The 21,319-nt window shown below is 39.6% G+C and overlaps 1 protein-coding gene across 1 annotated transcript in view; it reads right to left on the bottom strand.

The window, feature by feature from the left end:
• Window positions 1-21,319, bottom strand: part of LOC120749241 (pinopsin-like) — an 85,400-nt gene that overhangs the window by 15,466 nt on the left and 48,615 nt on the right. The window contains exon 4 of the mRNA XM_040056470.1: window positions 8,061-8,294. Within this exon, the coding sequence (XP_039912404.1) occupies window positions 8,061-8,294 (234 nt within the window). The remainder of the gene's footprint in view (window positions 1-8,060; window positions 8,295-21,319) is intronic.

Genomic DNA, 21,319 nt, shown 5'->3' with positions numbered 1-21,319 from the left:
CTGTCACTGCCAGGGTTATGCTTATTTTTTCAATACTTTTTCATCTGTTGAATTTGATTGTCCTCATAAAGCAACTAAATTCTTTGTTTATCTAATATGTTGTATTCTGTTTTCTTCAGCTGACCTATACTTGTATTCAGCCTTGAAATGGTAACAGTTCCAAATGCTTAACTGGAGTCCTACTTATAAAACTTGGACATGTTATAGAAAAACAGAAATATTAGCATTTAAATGGGAAATTCTGAGGCTAAATAATTGACCTTAACCAAACCAAGGTGTGGGCTAAAATTGAGTCTGATCCCTGACCTGCCATTGCAGCTTAGACCACTGCAACAGAAGATCCTGTGACGACAGTGTGGCTTGGCAATGACATTTTGAGGAGTAGCTCAAGTTTAGTCTACCTGTGGACCACATATGCCTTTGTAGGAATTTAACAGTCCACACCAAACTTGGAAATCAGTTCAGAAAAAAACAAACTTAACTGCCAAGTGCTTTCACCCAACTTCTAGATCACACTGAAGTAATGGAAAGTGAGAAACACCACAATTGCTAATATTTCATCCTTTTCCCCACTGTCTTTCTCTTAGGACCGGCTGAGCTGAGCTCTTGGCCGTCTCCCTTGAGGACAGATGTACCGTGAAGCCAGCAGAGAAACACCACTTTGGCTCCCTATGATGTCTACTTGCAAAAGCAGTGAGGCTATCAAGAGACCTTGCTTACAAAAATCCTAACACCTTTTTTTTTAGCTGTGAACATAGCACATTTCTTGCTCTACAGTAAGCTCTGAATACTGGAAATTTCCAGTTATCTATTGATCTATCCTGCAGGTTTAATGTTACAGGAGGAAGTGTATGAAAACCAGCTGATTGTAAATGAAGTTCTGAAATTGTCAGCACAGCTGTAGGCTGATCATGATAGGCAAGGACAAACTATTTGACTGAAGCTGTTTTCCCTTCACTGTAGAAAATTTGAGATGTGTAACCCTATAGTTTATCTGAATCCTTAGGCAGTTTGTTGTTTTATTGCCTTTTAGGTAGTGGCAATGATGCTAGATGTCAAGTCTTCCCCTACAGCTATTTCCTTGCCAGCCCTCAAACAGACAGCAATGTAAATCTCCTGTCATTCAATCATTTCAGTTTATGCTGATTTACGTTCCTGTCTCCTCTAGGGTGTGACTCTGGCCCCTTCTATTGACTGGCATGGCCTACAAGGTTGTCAGGAAGCAGTTGAGGCAATGTTCCCTCTTCTCTAAGCTAATCACAATGAAGATGCACTAGAGTGGACACGACCTTTTAAACTGAGATACAGCTATACTTTTGTTTTTTAAATTTGGCTGGTCCAAACATAACAAAATGCTCACCTGCATCATGCCTAGTGGGCTTCTTCTAAATTACACCAATCACTTAAACCTTTGAAGAACTAGGTTAGTCCATCCATGTTTAGAGAAGAAGGGGAAGAGACAAGAAAAGACCTATTACTTATTTTATATGATAATATTACTTCCTGTATTATAGAATGTTATCATGAGTTGCGTTGTAAGGGACTTTTAAAGATCATTTAGTTCCAACCACCCTGCCATGGACAGGGACATCTTTCACAGGATTGTGTTTCTCAAAGCCCTGTCCAGCCTGGCCTTGAACAATTCAGGGTATCCACACTTATCTGGACAACCTATTATCCTCATTGTAAAAAAAAAAAAATTATATCCAGTATAAATTTACCTTCTTTCAGTTTAAAAGCATTGACCCTTTTCCTGTCACTACAGACCCTAGTGAAAAGTCTCCATTTGTCTTCTTTATAAGCCCCCTCTACCCCTCTACATAATGAAAAACCACAAGATTTCCTCCAAGCTTTCTCTACTGCATGCTGAACGACACAAACTCTCTCAGGCCTTTCTTCAGTGGAGAAGCCTTCCAGCCCTCTGACCATTATCATGACCATTTTCTGGCCTTGCTCCAACAAGTTCATGTCTTTCCTGTGCTGGGAGCCCAGAGCTGGATGCAGTATCAAAAGTGGAGCCTCAGCAGAGCAGGGTAGAGGGGCCCTGCTGGCCTCACTGTTTTGGATGCAGCTCAAGATGCAATTGGCTCACATTTACAGATCATGTCCAGCTTTTCACTGACCAGTACTGCCAAGTCCTTCTCCACGGGGCTGCTCTCAGTCCATTTATTCCCCATTTTGCTGGTTGCCCTGACCCAGGTGCAGGACTTTGCACTTGACCTTGTTGAACTTCATAGCATTTGCTCAGGCTCACTCCTCAAGTCTGTAAAGATCCCTATGGATGGCATCTCTTCCTCAAGCACATAAAGGGCATCACTTGGTTTGGTGTCATCTGAGGGTGCATGCAATCCTCCAGTGTCCTCAATGAGGATGCCAAACAATATTGGGCCTTCCATCTTTTCAAATTCTACACCTCAGCTTCACTCTCTTTGGAGTCTCCTCTCTTCTCCTTTCAGAAATGCCTGGGGTTTTTTGCAGGGTGGATATGGACTACAAAAAGATCTCATTGTCTTTGCTACAAACCCTGCTCACTGCATTTTCTCTTTGGTTTCCCACTCATTTATTTCCCTTGTCTAATGTGGAGGTCTCTTCCCACTTCTGTGAAGCCTCATGTTTCTGTGTTGCTATGAAAAGAGCAATATAGGAAGAGACATTAACATATTAGATGCTGTTTAAAATAAGATTTAAAGAGATATTGCTGCCCTTCACTTTCTGTGTCTTCCAGAAGAAGGATCTTTTAACTGGATTTCATTTCTATTAATGCATTCCCTGGCCATAAAGTGAAAATCATTAGATAGTTTAAAACATATGCTTACCCTGTATTTCTCCTCATCATTCACCTGCATTAGTTTTCAACTTCATTCATTATTTTGCTTGCATGAGAGGTGGTCTGGCTTCCTGCTTCCTAGTTTTTCCCTGGGTCTAAAAGAAGAAACTTTGAAACCCTTCTGTGATATCGACGCCATTCCAGGACAGGCAGAACATGTCAACACAGACAAGATGTATCAAAGGATATAGCCTAGAACAGCATGAAGCCTGGCTGGGGTTGCTTGGGACCATAGTTAAATGCCTGATATTTACCTGAACTGGTCTTTTTGTCATGAGCTGCAAGAGAAATTCCTAAAGTAATTTTAAACTTACTGTGTGAAATGCAATTATACTTTTTGATAGCAACAAAGGTGCCCTTGAGACCTTCTTACTCTTTGCCCCCCTCCTTTAAAAAGTCATAACACTACATGTTGGCAGAGAAATAAAGTCAAAACATTTCTGAGCTGTACTACAGTAGAGTATTTAGCAGTAAGATAATCAGTTTGACTTGACGTATTTTCAACTGAAGAGCTCAGGCGTGCCATTCTATTTGGACTATTAATTACCCAAAGACAGCTTAGATACCATTCTATTTGGACTATTAATTACCCAAAGACAGCTTAGATACCATTGAAGAGAGGGAAATAAAAAAGAGCAGATGATGAGTATTGAAATCTATGTGAATTTCAATGAAAAATTATAACAAGATAATAAATTTTATTGTAAGTCCACAAACCTCTTAAAGGTTTGAAGTAAGCGAACAAGGACTCTTTTCAAGACTTAATAGATGTGTCCCCAAATTATGTATGAAATGAGGTTTGGCACAATAGCCCCTGAATTGCATACTGTCTTTCTGGATCTGTAGTTTTGTGTCCTCACACAGATAAAATATCTTAGCTTTCCAAATGTGAAAATGAGCAACTTACAAAATACACGGTTAACTTATGCACATATTCCTCCAGCTTTAAAAATGAGCCATTGTCTTTTGTTGGAAATACTGAAAACTGCAAAATACCCCATGAAACATGACTGAAAATATAACTGTTATAACAGCCAGTGGAATGTTAAGGTTATTTATTTTTTTTAATCACAATCATGTGTATCTCCTTCTCAAAGCTCATATGCATTTGTCCCTGTTCAGTGCAAAAGGTAAGATCAAGAAAGACTGAAAAGGGTGGCTAGAAAACTGCATATACAGAGAACAAATAGATTATTTTTATGGACAAAAAGACTCTTGTTATTCATCTGGTAGCTGGGAAGTTCCACAAAGGCCCTGGAAGAGGGGGCTGACCTGAGCAACAAGCCACTCATTAGTAAGAGGAGGTGGCATCATTTCCTGGGGACAGTCAGAGCCATAGCACAGGTGCCTGGGAGGTGTCTGATGTGTGACGCTGGGCCCAGGTCCCACTGAGGAACACTCTCTAAGTACATCATTATCATTATTGCTCAAATCTCTTCAGGGAAAAAAAGTCTTTGTACTTGGCTTCCTTTTATCATTATTTCTCCTTACCCATCATGCTCCATTACATGATAAATTTGGAAAGATCACAGTAATGACTTTCAAGTAAGTGTGTATCTTCTTTTGAGCATCACTTCCCAAGATCCTTGGGGGAAATGACAGGGTCACCTCTTTTTAAGAAGTGCAATGATTTTAATACAAGAAGACATATAGACTAGAAATCAAATCACTAATCAGGGACTTGTATCCACATTTACTATATCCTTTTTCTCACACTCTCCCTCCTTATTTTGCTCAGAGGCACTTTCTGACACCAGAAATAGCACATTACTGATCACATAGTTTGGGTGGACTTTTTCTGCAATTGTAATATGCAATAGAGTATTAGATGTGCCAGCTTAAGTTTCAGTAGTCCAGGGAGACTTAGGTGCACTACCTGAGCAACAAAAAATGTAAAAGAAATTAGTGTAAAGCTCATGAGCTGCAGGGGAGCAAGGCTATTTTGCTTCAGCAGATTGTGACTTGTAATCTGATTGGTAGTTTTCAAACAATTAGTTCTCTAGATGAATAAGTGATACAGGTTTAGGCTTGACTTAAATTGGCCTGTCAGTAGCAATGCAGCAAATTTCTATTTTCTCTGAGTTCCATCTTCAAATTATGTGAAATAGCGAGTGGATGTTCACTTAATCTCACTGTGGTCTCATCCATAACCACACTTTCTTGAACACTCATTATTAGTATCCTGACTTCTGTGTCAATAAAAAAATGAATTTCTGGTATGTAAAGCAAGGTTAACCTCTGAAGCTGCCACACCCTCAGGCTATCCAGCTAATAATCCCTGTTTCTTAGTGCAGTATGTCCTCGTGCACAGTTATACCAGCCAGAAAGCACTTCCATGTTGGGGTTCCTGTGCTGTTCTGTGGAACACACAACAGCAGGATTCTCCCAGAAATCACCTCCTCTACAGCAAACCCATGGCTACAGGGAAACTCCATATCTCTGGGTGAATGCTTAATACTTGCTTGCATGTAACATGTGAACGAGCAGGTTTCTGTCATGGTGAAAGGAAGGTATTCAGAGCCGTCATTAAAAAACTCTTTGGTGTGGCTGCATGGGTGGAAGTTTGAACAATGGGAACTTGACAGGGATGTGTGATGGGAATGAAAAACACTGAGAGAGGTACGAGAAGATGAAACAAAATCTGCACAACTAAATTAACTATATAACTATAAAAGGACTGATGCACTGAAAGTGTAAGCACACTGACCTTGCCGAGCTACTTGCCTGTGTGCTGTCTTTTTGGGACCTGGGCTTTGGGGAAGCTGCCCCAGGCACACCCAGTCATATTGCCAAGAGCCAAAGAGCCTTCCATAAAGAGAGAACAGAGAAAATGGAATCTTCACTGCCTCCTCCAGCTTCACCCCAGCATGATTTGGTCTCAGGCAGTTTAATGCTTCAGTTTTGTCAGTGAATTTTGATGTCTGCCTGGCATGTTATGAGCCCAGTAATAGTCCAGTTTAAACAGTGCATCTCTCTCCTCCTGGAGGACAGCACAGGAAGAAGGATAGCAGCACACCTCATGCCTTCCCATCTGAGGGAGTTCCTGCAGCTGGAAATAAATTCACTATTTTCCTCAGTGATTTACCACCTCAGGTCAGGGCAGTAGGCAATGCCAAAGACAAAACTCTTTCTCTAGTTTTCCAGGACCATGAAAGTGACTCAGGGAGTGCTTGAGAGTTAATTTAAAGATGTGCTCTGTAGGATGAGTTTTAAAGCTGCCTCAGAGTCTGATGGTTCCACAATACTCTGCACAGATTTATGACAGCTGGAAGCTAGAACCACAGCTGCAGTCAACCAACACCATTTTCCAATCTTCAGGGCATTTCCCAGAGCAAAGAGACTTATACTTAGAGAGGTAAAAATTATGTGATATGTTCTGTATATTTATAAGGTACAGGAGTAAATAGCCTGCTTGGTTCCTCACATCTGCAGAGAACTGTGAAAAATCCAGGCCAGATAATTTCTATGTTGGGAGGCACCAGCCTTCCGTGACAATTTTCAGCTAAGCATGAAGACCAGGAAAGCCGAGTGCCAGGGAGATTAACAACTTCTTTTCCTGAGGTGTTAAATTTACAAGAAAGTGTAAAAACAACTACAGAGGTGCCAAGAGCACCGGTGAGGCACTGAATGGGGGTGTCACTATTGTTCCTGTTCTGAAAGGAGAAGGAACAGACAAAGGGATGGTTTTCATCTTTTTGAGCGAAGCACTTTTCTCAGTGTCAATTAAAACCAATTATTTTCACTGCTAATACACAATGGCACAGCAGAGAGCTGCAGGTTAATGCTGTACATTACCTGTTACTTGGTTTTGATTAGTAAAAATAATCTATTCCAAATCTAAACAAGCTCCCCCCCTTCAGGATGGCTCATCACATCTCCATGTGTAAAGACAAATCCAAAATGTATCTGCTATCAATATTATATAACCTGCTCCAGTGATCACAGCACAATAAGATTCTCTCTCAGTCAAGGACCTCAGTCAAATTGTTCAGAGAATAAAGAAGCAAGACAGATGCTGTTGTTGAGAAGTTTCCATAAGAATTGTAAAAGGTAAGGGGGAGAAGTTACTGGTTTTCTTCAGCATTAACACTTTGCAAATGTGTTTGCTTCAATGTCTATTTGTTTCAATGTCAGCTCAAACTAGACTTTGCAAATGAAGCCCTGGTCTTGGGGAAGGCAGTAGAACTTTTTCCTTCTGATTTCAGGGAGGTTTCACAGCTTGCTTGAGATTTTTCGCTCAAATTCCAATAGTGGATTCTTTTGTTGTTTCAGAAATTTAGGTTAGATGAAATAGGCCAAGAGTGATCTCAGGCTGTGACAAAACTTGAATATATTTGGCTGTTGCATTTAACTCTTCCCTTGTCTCAGCTCCATAATTATATAATGCTGCTGTTGATAAATACTAAGGGTGGGCTCCAGCATACACGGAGCAAGAAAAGATGAAGGGTGTTTCTTTGTTTTGCAATCGTATAATGGACATATAATGAAGAAAGAACACTGAGAACAACCTCTAACATGTAATCTAGTAAAAAAAAATTCCATAAACAATGCATATTTTTCAGATTTTCCACTGCAAAACACTTTGACAACTTCCAGATCTTCCATTATCAAATGTTAGAGTTAGAACTGTTAACACAGAAACATTAGGGGGCTCACTTCTGAGTACTGAAAATGGCATTTATAAGAATGAGGGACCTGAACTGGATGTAGGCATTTTTGAATATGCCTTGGTGCTCACGAGACAAAATTCATTATCTATTTTGGCATGTAGCTGAACTGTGAATTTAACAGTAAGGATGTAGATGTCCACACAAACAGTAAATGCAACGATATTTGGTATCAAGGGAATCTATCAGGAAAATGGTATTTACAAATGGTCTCCTTTATTTTGTTTTCAAGGTCATGAAATTCCTTTGTCTCCTTGTCCATTTTTTCCCCCGGCTCCTCAGTCTTACCAAATGTTCTTGTAAACATCTTTGGCAACTAACTCTGAAGGATACAAATTAATGCCCAGTATGCCCTCAGAAAAACACAAGAAATTTCAGTAAGCAAATATTTTTCTCCCTATCTAGCAATATGCTGTTGCTTGCAAACACTTCCACCCTAAAGCCCCAGTAGTGTTGTTGGGACAAGCTTTTAATGTCCTTAAAGATATAAGATTGGTAGTCACAATGGCCAAGAATGTCTGATGGACCCTGAAGAAATTATGGTTTAAAAATAATGTATGTCTTACCTGCTTATTCATAAGTATGTAGATAATGGGATTGCAAACAGTGCTGCTTTTTGCTAGGATGGAAGGTATGATGCTTGTAACTGGAGTCACAGCACCCGGCTTGCCAAACGTTGCAAGTAATGCTATAACCCCATAAGGAATCCAGCACACCAGGTAACAGATAACTGTAGTGATCACCATGAACAGGACGTGGTATTCTCTTTTGCGGGCAGCACTCTTATGGACTTTTCCAACCTAGGGAAAGGTTTAAAAAGAGATAAAATTTAACAAGCGGAGCTGTTGGATCGACTGCATGAACAACCTGGGACTGTTGGTCTTGGATCAGCAATAACAATCAACACTGTAGCTCCTGAAGCAAAACATATGCAAACACAAAAGTGATTGAATGCAGGGAAAAGACTTCCATCATATCCATCAGGCACTAGGGGAAGCTCTGCAGAGACCACACTGCATGCCAGAATAAACCAGAGTCCCAGTGGAGGCTGGAGCAAATGTCAAAGCATCTAGTCCTTAACCGATGTCATCTGCAGTTGGGTTTTAGGTGTAGAATTTTGTGTAAATGTACTGCATTTTCATTCAAATTATGCTGGTACACAGAACTTGCTTGAGATGAAGAGGGTTTACATAGCACACTGAACCACCAGAAGTATTTTCTGTTAACGGTGTGGAAAAAGCAGAACAAGACTAGGACTGTGCTTGGTATCTCTGTCCTTGGATCTTTCCAACACTAGATAAAACCTCAGCTGGCCTGGCATAGTGCTGGCCATGGTAGCCATGGTCATATTTGGAGTGGGACACCAGAGAGGCCTTGCTGAATCACTCAATGAAGTTTTAAGTGGTAGGAGTCATTCCTTCTAAACGTTTTCTTCCAGGTATTTACCCATTTTAATAAAAGGGCTTCACTCCTGATAATGATCAGAAATAGGTCCTTGTGCTCTTAAAAAAGTGTGCTGAATGCTGATTCGTTGTGGTTCATTGGGTTTTGGGGGAAATGGAGTAGAATTGGCTAAACAGGAAAAGCAGATGTAAATAAGCAGTTTGAATGTGATATGTGGTACAAGAGTCCATCTTGCCACCGTGAATTTGCCAGTAGTTACAGTGTGTGGGCAAATCTGATGTGGAAGTGTTTATAATATCTGCTTCAAAATTTATTCTCCTTTAACCTGTTCTGGATTGAAGCATCGTGCCCTTTGGGAGTCTAGAACTCTAAGATAAAGCTTCAACATTAAAATAGCAGCCAACTTTTATTTTTAAGCCTTGGTGTGAATACATTTTTCTGTAGAACAACAGCAGAATGCTCTTCCAGTGTTTGGGCAGCTGAGTGCATTGGTGGTAAGAGTGAGGAACAAGCTCAATCCCTAAAAATCAAAAGCAGACTCTGCAAGGAGGTTAATTTTGGAGACACTCTCTCTTTGCTGACTCTAGATGGAGACTCAGCACACTGGTCTCCTGAAGTTGTAGTTGATTCCTCAGCTTTACCCCAGCACGTGTTTAGCAAACCCAGATGTGCCAGCAGAATTTCAGGAACTATTCAAATGTTTAAACTATATTGATTGAGCCTTGTACTCAGCTAAATCTAATTTATGTCCACTTTAAGGTCTTTTTGCCTCTTGAATGCAGCACTGGAGAGTAAATTGTACCTGGGGGAATTAAGCTCATGTAAAACTACAAACATAAATAAGCAAAAAAGCAGCTCTGTGTAATGGAATGCGTCTAAACTTTACTTAATCATATAATAATAATAGTAATAATAACAATAATAAATATTTAAATCAATAAATTTAAACTGATACAGGTAAATGAATAGAGCACAGTTAAAGGTGGAAGTCCATCCCAGTCCATCCCAACCATCCCAGTCAAATGTCATTTGCTGTTGCCTGACACATACCTTATGCATGCCAAGGAAATAGGGCTTTTTCTACCTCTTTGTAGTGTGGGTCTTTTTGCATAATGTATGTGTTTATGTATCAGATTGTGAGTTAAACATATATGGAGTGACTGTATAAGGTACATATAAAGGCAAGGTAATATGGTTACAGTTTCTTTTTAGTTCATTATGACTCTAGGCTTCTAGAGTGCTTGGTTCTATCTGGAGTCTCAGTGGAAATGTTTCTGTAAATGAAACACACACTAACTCGTCAGCCCAAAACTAGTAAGTATTTTTCCTGACTGTTTTTAAATGATTTTCTGCAAAAAAGCAATAACAAAATAAAGTCGGTCCTTTCTGAGAAGACTTGGGACTACTTTTTTATAAGATTTCCACCAAATTTCCAATTATTTTATAATTACTTTAGCTTGAAAAAAGGATTAATAATAGATAATTGTCCAATACTGTATTTCTTTTTTGAACTAAATTTTTCATGACTAATGGAAAATTTCTCTGACTGATGAATCCAGGATCCCATGTGAGCTGCAGCTGTGCTACAAATTAAGTATTAACCAAGGAATGCAAAGCCCCAGTTAGCCATGGCATCCACAGCTGAAGATCTTCAATAAACACAGAAGGATCAGGTAACACATTTTTGATCTGTGTTTAGATACATGTCTTGAAGATAAGAATTTACCGTCTGCACAGACAAAATAGAGACTATAAATGAAGGAAGGAAAGATATCTAAAAGTAGAGTGGCTATAGATGTGATTTTGGCATATATCCTTCCACTTTCACACCTTTAGGTTATTTCCATAGGAAGAGAAGTTTTGAAATCATATACCGTATTTGTCCTCACACTCTTTGTTTCATCACCTTTGCAGTTTTGCAGCCTACCTTTAGAAGGTGTTATCTTTAAAAATTGTCTGTTTATAGGTACTGGAAGGCCTCCAGCAAAATATAACTCAGGTTCATGTAACCTACAGAAAGATTACACTTCTGCAGGTGAAAAAGCAGCAGGCATTTTAACATTAAAATAATTCTATTTGTTATTTTAAAACTACTGGACAATTTAACACAATTGCTACACTGTATTTTCAGTAGTCAAATGGAAATGTCTCCCTGGATATCCAGATGGTAGAAGAGGATCAGATAGTAATGAGAAAAAATAGATTTAAATAATATTCTAGAACAGCTGAGCTTGTAAATCTCTGTCTAAATATGAACATACAGGGTATATATAATATAAATTTAAAATACTTAGAAGATCTTAACCACATTTTAAAGTGGCACAAGAAATACCAGCCCATTAGGGTCAGATTGTACCCAGGTAGAATGACTGGAAAAAACTTCTTTGCTATTAACTCAGCTGTTTTCTCTGGGACAAAGATCATCTCCTGCCGAATGTAGGAATATAAAGGTTGGGAAAACACTATATTTAAAGAAAAGAAGGTCGGAGAATTGGTTTTTGAGGGTTTTTAAACCAGGAAATAGTGTTTCTCCCCTCCTTTCATCCCAGGAAGTAGCAGAAGTGTTTTGGTTTTTCAGAACTCAGCTGGAGGCAGTGACAGGCAAGCTTGTCAAATCTCAGGCACTGAACGTAACAGCGGCACAATCAGCTCTGGTCTGGGTTTGCCCTGCAGCCATGCCACATCTCACATATACCCAATGCTTTTTTCAAGTCAATCTGACACAAAAAATACCACTACTTACATCACTAGGGCAGCATGCTGAGCATGTACATTGGATGTGACAGCCCACAGAGTGTGGGAGAAGCCAGGGTGGTGTTCACTCAGAAGGCTGGCATGGTAGAAGGAGACTAGTGAAAAGAGAGGCAAAGAGATTTTTCTGTAACTGTGGAGATTGTTGGGTTGGAGATTCAAGAAAGGACTCAAAATATCTGCTGTGATAGGTACTCTGCAAGGAGAGAGAAAAGCCTTTAAACTGGATACAGGCAAATGTGTGGGCCTGTCACAAGAAGGACTCAGAGAAAAGCTTGACTTCCTCTAAGGAGAACAAGTCTGTTCTTTCCTTAAAGGGAAAAGAGAATGGGTCTGTCCTTGCAGTAGGCAAGTAAACCTTGCAAACACATAAACACTGTTTTACAGTGGTGTGGGAGATAATAGTACAACTGTAGATCATAGGAAATGATTTTAAGGTAACAGGTTGTGGTTTACCGAATTTAGGCATTGTGAGTGTCAGTCCAGACCTCATCACTGTCCAAGTCAACTGGAAAAGTCATCCTGTTCCTGGAGGGAGCAGCCAGATGGCAACCACAGCTGAATCCATGGGTTTTTGTCAGGCCAAACACTGGAGCCTTCCAGCCCAGACAGCAAAAAGAAGACAGCAGCTACCTGCCTCTGGGCAGGGATTTGCTGCTTTAAATATTTTTTTTAGCCATCAAACAGCTTCATATGGAGAAGTGCCCTGAGCAGCACCTTACCCAGGGGGACAGCCTGCCCCTTCCTGCACTCCAGAGCCAAAAGTTTGATCTCCTGCAGCTCCTTGCTCAGCTCTCTCTGGATTTATCTGGGTATGACTTATGGGACCAAGGGAATACTTGTGGCACTTCATCTATTCAGGAAAAGGCAGAAGTGCCAGGAATGACCTGAAGGATGTTTTAATGGTTGTAAGGTAATTGTGAGGCCCACAGTGCAAGAGGCACACATGGTGTCAGTCCATCATATTCCCATCATCCATGGGCAGGCTGGGTTTTTTTTACATATGTAAGGCAAGGGAGCTGGGCCAAAGTTAGCTATTAAGAAGGGGAAGCTTCAATAATGAAGATCTAACCTGACAGTTTTGAATTCCCCAGTGTTTTCTTTTTCCCATTTACCTTAGTCTCTCCTCCTTATTTAGTGTAGCTATGAGCTTTTTCTCATAAAGCATTTTCCTTCATATTTTAGCTGCACCCACTTTCAGCTGTGAAAATCTCGAAAGGTTATGAGAATATATAGCATCCCATCCATCTAACCACTAGATGGAGAGATTATGCACCATCCAGAGCCACCTCAAGCAAGAGACATGTACATCATAACATCTTAGAAGTGTTTGTAAGTTTTGTCCTCCAAGTCACTTTCTCTTTCTTCTGCTATTTATTACTATGGTAAATAGTATCACTAACTATACCCTGTGCACCCAAATTTAGTGGATGCTGTAAACATCCTTTATGTAGCATGCTCTAAACAAGCAATATGGAAACAGGACACAAAGTACTTTTTTTCATCACAGCTGATCCATTATTCCTGGATCTGTATTTATGCATCTTACACTCATATAACCATGTTTACTTCACTACTTCAGAACTGCACAGTGAAGAAAAGGCTATTTATGAGCAGCAGTGTTTGTTGCCACCAGCATTTTTCAGTATCAGCTATAAGTGCTTGTTTTGATATCATCAAGTATTCAGTAATACAACCAAAACCAGACAAAAGTAAAATATTCATAATTATCTGAGGGAAGTCTGCCAATCTTTGAACATTGAGTCTACTATGTCTTCTTGAAATGAACAGAAGACATCTAGACTTTTTATGCAAAAGCTGCAGTAGAGGAAAAAGCTGATAAAAGATCATTCTTCTTCCATCACGAACCAGTCAATTAAGACAATCCACTCTGTCTCATTTCTACGAAAAGAAAATCATATATGGCCTCCATTTATTGGTATGAATAAACCTCTACTAAACCTTGCAGTGAAAGTAAGCAGTGGCTGAAATGTCAGTTGTGATGAGCTTTCTCCTCTCCCATCTCTGTGGATTCTGTCCTCAGGCAAAACAAGGAAAAAAGGAGGAAAAAAAAACCCCCACCTCCAAAGCTTGTAAAGCTCTAAATAGCTGTAGGAAACATACTGTCCAAGTAATCTATTTCTCAGTGTGAGCTACCCCAGAACCAGTATTTTACAAATTAATAATAAGGGGGATTAAATACTTTGTTGTTTAAAATAGGCAATCCTGGAAAAAGAGGAGTCATGGCTTTAAAAATAAATGCCTCCTTTGTTAGCAGTTAGGTGGCTAAGTTCAGAATGAGTGAACACTGAAGAGATGTATTGTCCTGTGGAAATGGAGAGTGAACAGAAACATCTGTTTTGGGTCATCTTAGAATTCAATGGGCCTTGACTCTAGAAAGCATTTACACTTATATATCCAGTGAACAAACTGAGATTTAAGCATGCACATGAGCATTTTTCTCAGCTGGGGCCACATAATGAGTCCATAACAACAAATACAGAAGGCAGAAGCCATAAAACCACACAAGGGGCCATATAGCTAATTATTTCATGTCACTGTTAAGTGTAGGAATTTAAGTCCACAGGAAGGATATTTTATCAGCTGAAGACTGGTTTTATTGTAAATTTTTGTTATTGAAATGGGAATTATCTGCCTTAGTGCTCAAGGTAAAGTGATGCTTTAAATACAAAATTCATGGCTTTCTACATTGCCCTTAAAGCATAACTGCTATTGATGCTAAAATCAGCCAAGTTTTATTACGGACTTAAGGAACACTATAATCCTCTTAGATGCAGATTTTTTATTTTTTTTTTTCTCACTGCTAAAGGGCTTTTAGCAGCAATTTGACTAACACAGTGAACACATTCCCATATATTAAACAAGGAGCTCATGGTGTCACTCTCTTCATTGATAATTCATGTTTTATCCTGACCTTGTTTATTCACTGCCTATTTTCTAGCATCAGTGTGCTTGAGAAGATTAAAGGTGTATATGCCCACTATCAACTGAGTTGCATTAACAGCTTGGTTTTAGAAAGAGAAGTCCACTAAATAGTCTTACAAGGATCAAAGTCCAACACCTGCCCCTTGGACAGGGCAGCTCCAATAATTGCGCCATGTGACTGACAGCATTGTCCAAATACCAAATTTGGGAAATTCAACAAGTCCAAGTGCCATGTACTGCACGTGTATTGGGGAAATCCCCAAAATTATTGCAGACTGGGAAAAGGCATTTGAGACCATCTCTGCAGAAAAGGAATCCAGGGTTCTCATGGATGAAAGGTTGGACGTAAGCCGGCAATGTGCACTCCCAGCCCAGGAGGCCCAAATGCATCCTGGATTGCATTCAAAGAGGACTGGACAGCAGGCTGAGGGAGGTGATTTTCCTTCTCTACTCTGCCCTCATGAGAGCCCACCTGGAGTGCTGCATCCAGCCCTGGAATCCTTAACACAAGGAAGATGTGAACCTGTGTTACTTGATCACTACGTATTGCTGTTCTGCAACACAGCTTGCTATTATAAAGGTTAGAAGGTGCTGAGATTACCTTTAAAAAAATCAAGGCAGTAATTTAGTTTAACATTTCTCTTCTTGAAAAGCTTGCCAACAAACTACATTTTAAACCAATAATTTAATATTCAACTTCTGGTTTGTGTAAGGATTTTTGCTGTTGTTGTTTTAAAAACTTTTGTGATAGCTTTGAACAGCCCAGCTGACAATAAAAGAAAGGAAAAATTTTTTTAAAAAAATTAAAGCTTACTTTGGTGTATTTTGCATTGAAAAATTTCTGAAGCAGGAAGGGAAAATGTCAGACCTTAATTCCTTCTTGGTTTCTGTGGTTTTTCTTCCAGATACAGCAAAATGTAGAATGTGTATAGACAACATCACTAATAAAGTTGAACTCTTCAACAACAGATGAACTGACAGGTGTAAAATTTCTTTCCAGGTTTCTTTCTAGGCTACTTTATGCTAAACTGCAATATGCTACCATCTACACAGAAAATTAACTGCAAACTTTCCTGCACCTAAAGGAAAAATATTTCCAATAAATGACAAAAAATAACATTTTGAAATATGTATGTACATATATTTGTATGTATGCAAAAACGTATACATAACACACACTATCTATTGTACATATATATATATACACACACACACACACACACACACACACACACACACACATTATACACTTCCATGATTATGTGAAAATTTTTACATCAGAGTCATACAAGTTTGGAGAAGAAAGTTAGGAAAAAGCAAGTAATGCTGCAAATATTACTCACCACCCTCTTTACCTCAGGAATTAAATTAACCACAACCTTTTCTACTCTAAATATCAATACTTTCTCTGAATTTGGGGTGTGAATATTAAAAAAAAAAAAAAAAAAAAAAAAAGTCAGGGTAATATTTTCCCTGCAAATGGAGCTTGGCTATCCCCCAGGTCCATTTTTGCAGGTATGTAAGCTCCCACTCACATTTAATGCTACTTTTCAGGCTAGCATATGTGGGTGAGAACTCAAACTTTGCTTTCCTCTGGTAGCTCCACTCCTTACAGTGAAATCAGATTATAAAATCTCAGGCATCTTCAGTCTTTCAATACCTAACCACAATTACCCTTCCTCCTGGGAAGAGGGCAGATTCTCCCACACTTTACTGAGGGATCCCCTCCCACTTTCCTGAACATTTCTACTGACATAAGGCAAGGAATCATTAAGGACATGTGGGTATGCCTTTGACATGTAGCTATTTATGTTTAAATAAGCCTAATAGATGTGCTTGGATCTGCTTGTCAAATCCTATAGATCATACAAAGAATATAAAGTGTTTTCAAAGCTCTCATCTAATTGGCATCCTTAAAAATATAGGAATTATGCCAAAAAATAGCCTGCAAATATTCCCTTCCAGATGTTTTCCTTCGAATTCTTATACCTGTGCCATGGCACAGGTGTATTCAGAAAAATCAAAACAAAACCCACTCGACCCCTGTAAGTCTTCAGTTCTTCTCTTCTCAGTAGGACCCTTGATACCCTCCTGATTTTAAATCCCACACTACCTCATATCATCCTTTTTTCAACTCAAAATGACAAACTGGAAATAGAAATTAATGTAAACAGCTAAATTAGACAAATTAAATTTAACCAATAAGACTGAAGTTCGGGTGAACACACTTTTTTCCTTGGGAGAGGTGTACTTGGGATTATGTTGCACCTGAAGAAGTTAGGTCTCTCTAACCCTCACTCTGACAGGTGAGATGGTAAACAAGGGGAATTTTGCTTAGTGAGTTGTACTTAGCCTGGTGTTCATAAACATTTATTTATCTTTGCACACAGAAAAGGAAGATAAATTCCTTTTCTGTGGCTTGTGGATTACGGACAGTCCTTTATAAATTATATAAAATCAGTGGTTACTGGAAATAACTAGGAGCATGAGGCACTTCAGCTGATTTTTACCTAGAATCTACCTAGAATAAGTACAGTAAATAAAAACCAAATCAAAAAAAAACCCCAACAATAAAAATTCCTTTTTCTTGTTAAAATTTTCATTCCTGCCCCTTCAAAACAGTTTTTTAAAAAAGTTCTATTGGCATTGGGGTATTCATAGCATTAGACCAAAATATGACATTACAATGTGAAGACAGCATAAAAGATTCTACGAAAAGGTGTGGTGGTGTGTGTTTTGTTTTATTTGTTTTATGTAAATTTATCTTGGATTTATGTAATGGTTTGTTCCATGTACCCCCCTGTTTCTGTATTGGTTTGTACTTGTTTACTGCAAAGTGGTTCTTGTCCGTTAAATGTCAATCATCCCTACTCCCTCATACCTACCTGTCAATCCTCTCTCCCCCCTCTTGGGCGCCCTGTCTATTACTCCAGGACCCTTCCCTGGCTTCTAGAAAGGTCCAGGGAGGGCGTCAAGTTATAGGCTGGGGCCTGGGAAATCCCCTCCTGCTCTTCTGTGGTTGGTCCCCGGTTCTCATATTAACACCCCCAGTTACGCCCCTATTTCTCCCTATTGGCTGACCGGTTGTCGCCACCCCTAATCCCTCCCCTGTTTATAAGTTGCTGCACAGCCTGTCTCGGTGCTCTCTCTGGGCAGCAGGCGAAGAGTGCAGATCTCCGTGTTCCCTCTTCAATAAACCACCTTATACCCTGCTCAGGAGAGTCAGTCCTTCATTCGGTTGCCTTGGTTGCTTTTTCCATCATCGTGCCCATCACTGGAGGTGGGGATCCAAGACCCCACAGGGAGGAGGTAGCTCGCCCTGCCTGCCACCCCGGCCTTACAACGTTGCTGCAGTGGGAACCACTGAGCTAGCCTGTGGCTGCGCTGGTCAGCGCATACTGGAACACTGCGACAAAAAGGATCAGGGAATAGGTAAGGAAAGAATAAAGAATTAGACATAGAATAAGTAACATCCATTCTCTAGTGTCTGGCCTTTTCTAGTGATTTGTCCACAGAGGTTTTTCTAGTCTGGTGCTACAGGCTCTGCCTTTTGTGATGCTGCCTTTCCCACTGGCACTTGCAGCCTTCTGGGAGAACCATCACAGCTTCAGTCTGGGAACATCTACCCTGTCTACTACCCCTCCAATGCTACCTTGAGGAACACCTCAAAGCAGCATTCCTCTTTACATCAGGGCCCACCAAGAGAAGAAAGGGAGTGGGCTTGTTCAATCTCTCAGTCTGAATGAACACACTCTGTCAGAAATGTTCTCTAAAGAGGGAGGCATCATGTTCACTGCCAGCAGCCAGACATTGCTTCACACAGAAATAAGATGAAGGAAACTGGGTGTGAGAGTGACTTCTCCAAGCCTGTAGCACTTGGAACCATCATGCCTTCAGAAATTCGATATTCAATCTATTTGCAGAGATCCATAAATGCCGTTTTTAGGAACCTTTTAAAGGATATTTAAGATATGCCATACCCAAAAGTGACAGAAGAAAAAGTGATGTAAATAATGGGAAAGACTTTGAAGGTGTCATAAGGCAGCTGGTCGGCAGCAATATGGCATGGAAAGAAATGGACTAGAGAAACAAACCCCTGAGTGCCCAGTCTAAAAGGACTGACCAGAGTTTATCCATGCCCAGTACTGAGACATGCAAGATCCAGCGTTTATATGTTATGACTATAGCTTTGTCCTATGCAGTATGACGTCTAAAAACACATTATGACCCCTACATAATACAGAAAAGATAGGCAGATGTGTTTTAAATAGTATTCCTTGCTGGAATTTTGAACAAAAGGTACAGGAAAAAAAAAAAAAAAAAAAGATGCTTTCTTGTATAGCTCAAAACATTCTAGTTTTCCAAATGCTTACAACTCAAATGGATGAGCTTGTTGAGAGACTTCAAATTTCTACCCCCTGTATCCTCTCGGATGGACGACTGTTGATCTGTGGAAGCAATGATGCTTGAAAACTTGTAAGTTCTAGATACATACAGCTGAGGGAGGGATATAAATTCCATTTTTCCTTTATTTCAGCTTTACACTGAATTATGGCCTAAAGTGGAACCATCTAGACATCTGCCCTGCAGAGGCAGCATCATCATCAGAAAACAGAGCAAAGCAGATATATATATATGAGGCTTTTCTAGTAAAATGTCTCTGATTTATACTTTTACCAGCATACATGATTGTTATACTCCAGATAAAACCATTTTTCCCCCCTTTGTCTATCTTCTGAAGTTGGACATAATATTTGAAAAGAAAAGGAAGTATGTGTTTTCCAATGCAACAGAAACACTGAAATATGCATCCCAAAGTATAATAAGCATGTCGAGTAAATATTCTCTAAGTGAAAATGAATGCCAAGTGTGACTAAGCCAGCAAAGTTTTGTGTTATAACTTTTGTTATATTCACAAATCTGGCATTCTGAAAGTTTATATTACTTTGTAAGATGCACATTAAAATAAATAGCAGCTGATGGAGACAAAGGACTGAATTTCTCTGCTTTCCTACCCTTTCATTTTCATGTTGTCATAAACTACTCTAGTACTGTACATTTCCTGTTACCATGATGAAGTGCTTTTGCTATCTTTGTAAATAAATATTAGGGATTCCATGAATTTTAATGCATTTAAAATCTTACAGCCAGAGGGTTGGAAGGATTCTCCAAGGATTTGATGCTGTCCATCATTCCCTCTTCCCCCATACGCACTAAATGCAGGACAAATACTCCTCAATCAGCCCGAGAGTTACTGTGTAATACAAATATATTTCATACCTCTGAACAACCCTCTCTGTGATTTCAACACTTATGTCCTCACAAACCTTTTAGTAACATCTGATCTATACCTTCATTTCTAGAAAATGTTTCTCTGTGTCTTTCCACTAGTGTAAGGGTATGCAAGCACGAGTAACAACTTCTTCTCTTTAGTAGCAGTGTTTTCACATTTGAAAACTGTTCACATATCTGTTCTCAAAATGTGCATATCTTGGTTTAATAAAACCAAGCAGACAGATCAGACAACAACTAAGGTCAGGTGTTCCACATCTCTGCTCACCTGTCCCACAATTAGATCTATTCTCTTTGCAAAGGTATCCTGTTCCCAAACCCACACATTGTATGGGACTCACTACCCAAATTAGATCCTTTAGACTGTACTGACTCCCAGCCTGTGTTTATTCATCTTGTATGATTTCTCATTGTGCAAAATCCTGCAACTTGCATTGCCCAGTCCTGATGTTCACAGAGTCTTAGTTAATATCATTAATGAGAATGCTGAAAGCACTTGACAGATCTCTATGAAACAAGCACCTTAAAGGGATTCCTCTAGGACAGTATTTTCCTAGTTGCTAAGGGCTTGTCATGAGTTGTATCAAGACTAGTTTCCCTTTGATCCTCTAGACCAGTTTACCTGTCAAAATGTAAGTACAGTTGATTCTGGCCAACTTTTGGGCAACTCATGTTGGCAGCTCTCATTCAGAATATTCAACTACAAAGAGTCCAGAGCCTATTTAGAGTACTGAGAGAAAGAAAAAAACCAAAAAAAACACCTTCTATCTCCTGTTTGGTGTTGCCAAACTATGACTTAATGGGGTGTCCATTGAAAGGAGGTAAATGGAAATGTCCAGGTAGTGCATCATTGAGAAACAAATCTCCTTGGCTGATGTTTCTGCAGTAAATGGCCAGACTGACAGATAGAAAAGAGGGTTTTTCTCTTATGAATCCTACTAAGGATTAGTAGGCCACTACTAAGCCTGTTAATGCTGAGTACATGTTAAAATTGCCCATAGCACAGAGCATTCACCTGAGAAGTGGGGATCTACTGAGTATTTCCTGCTGACTTTGCAACAGGTCGTCCAATGGTCGTCACAGAAATTAAGTTTACCAAGCTTGCTTAAAGGCAGGTCAGTGATTTTTATAGAGTCACCATCATCACTCAGGGAAGAAGTGGCAGTTTTATAGCACTAATAGCCCAGCTGGAATCCTACTGGCATTTCTAGGAGAAAGCCAGGCATTTGTAAAAGTGATGAGCTGTACTGACTTCACCAGACTTAGATAATCCCTTGTCATTTCTTTGCAGAAAGAGAACAGTACAGATAGTGCTGACACACAATTGTCAAGTATACTCGTGCTGAATTATACTGTTGATAGGGAAGAGAAATAGATTACGAATTAAAAATAAAATGTGCAACTTTGCAAAACTTGGTTAGTCGGCAAGCTC

This window comes from Hirundo rustica, chromosome 2 (assembly GCF_015227805.2).
Source record: "Hirundo rustica isolate bHirRus1 chromosome 2, bHirRus1.pri.v3, whole genome shotgun sequence".
Lineage (NCBI taxonomy): Eukaryota > Metazoa > Chordata > Aves > Passeriformes > Hirundinidae > Hirundo > Hirundo rustica.
Note: the sequence above shows the minus strand (reverse complement) of the source record. Positions and strands in the feature narration are given on the sequence as shown.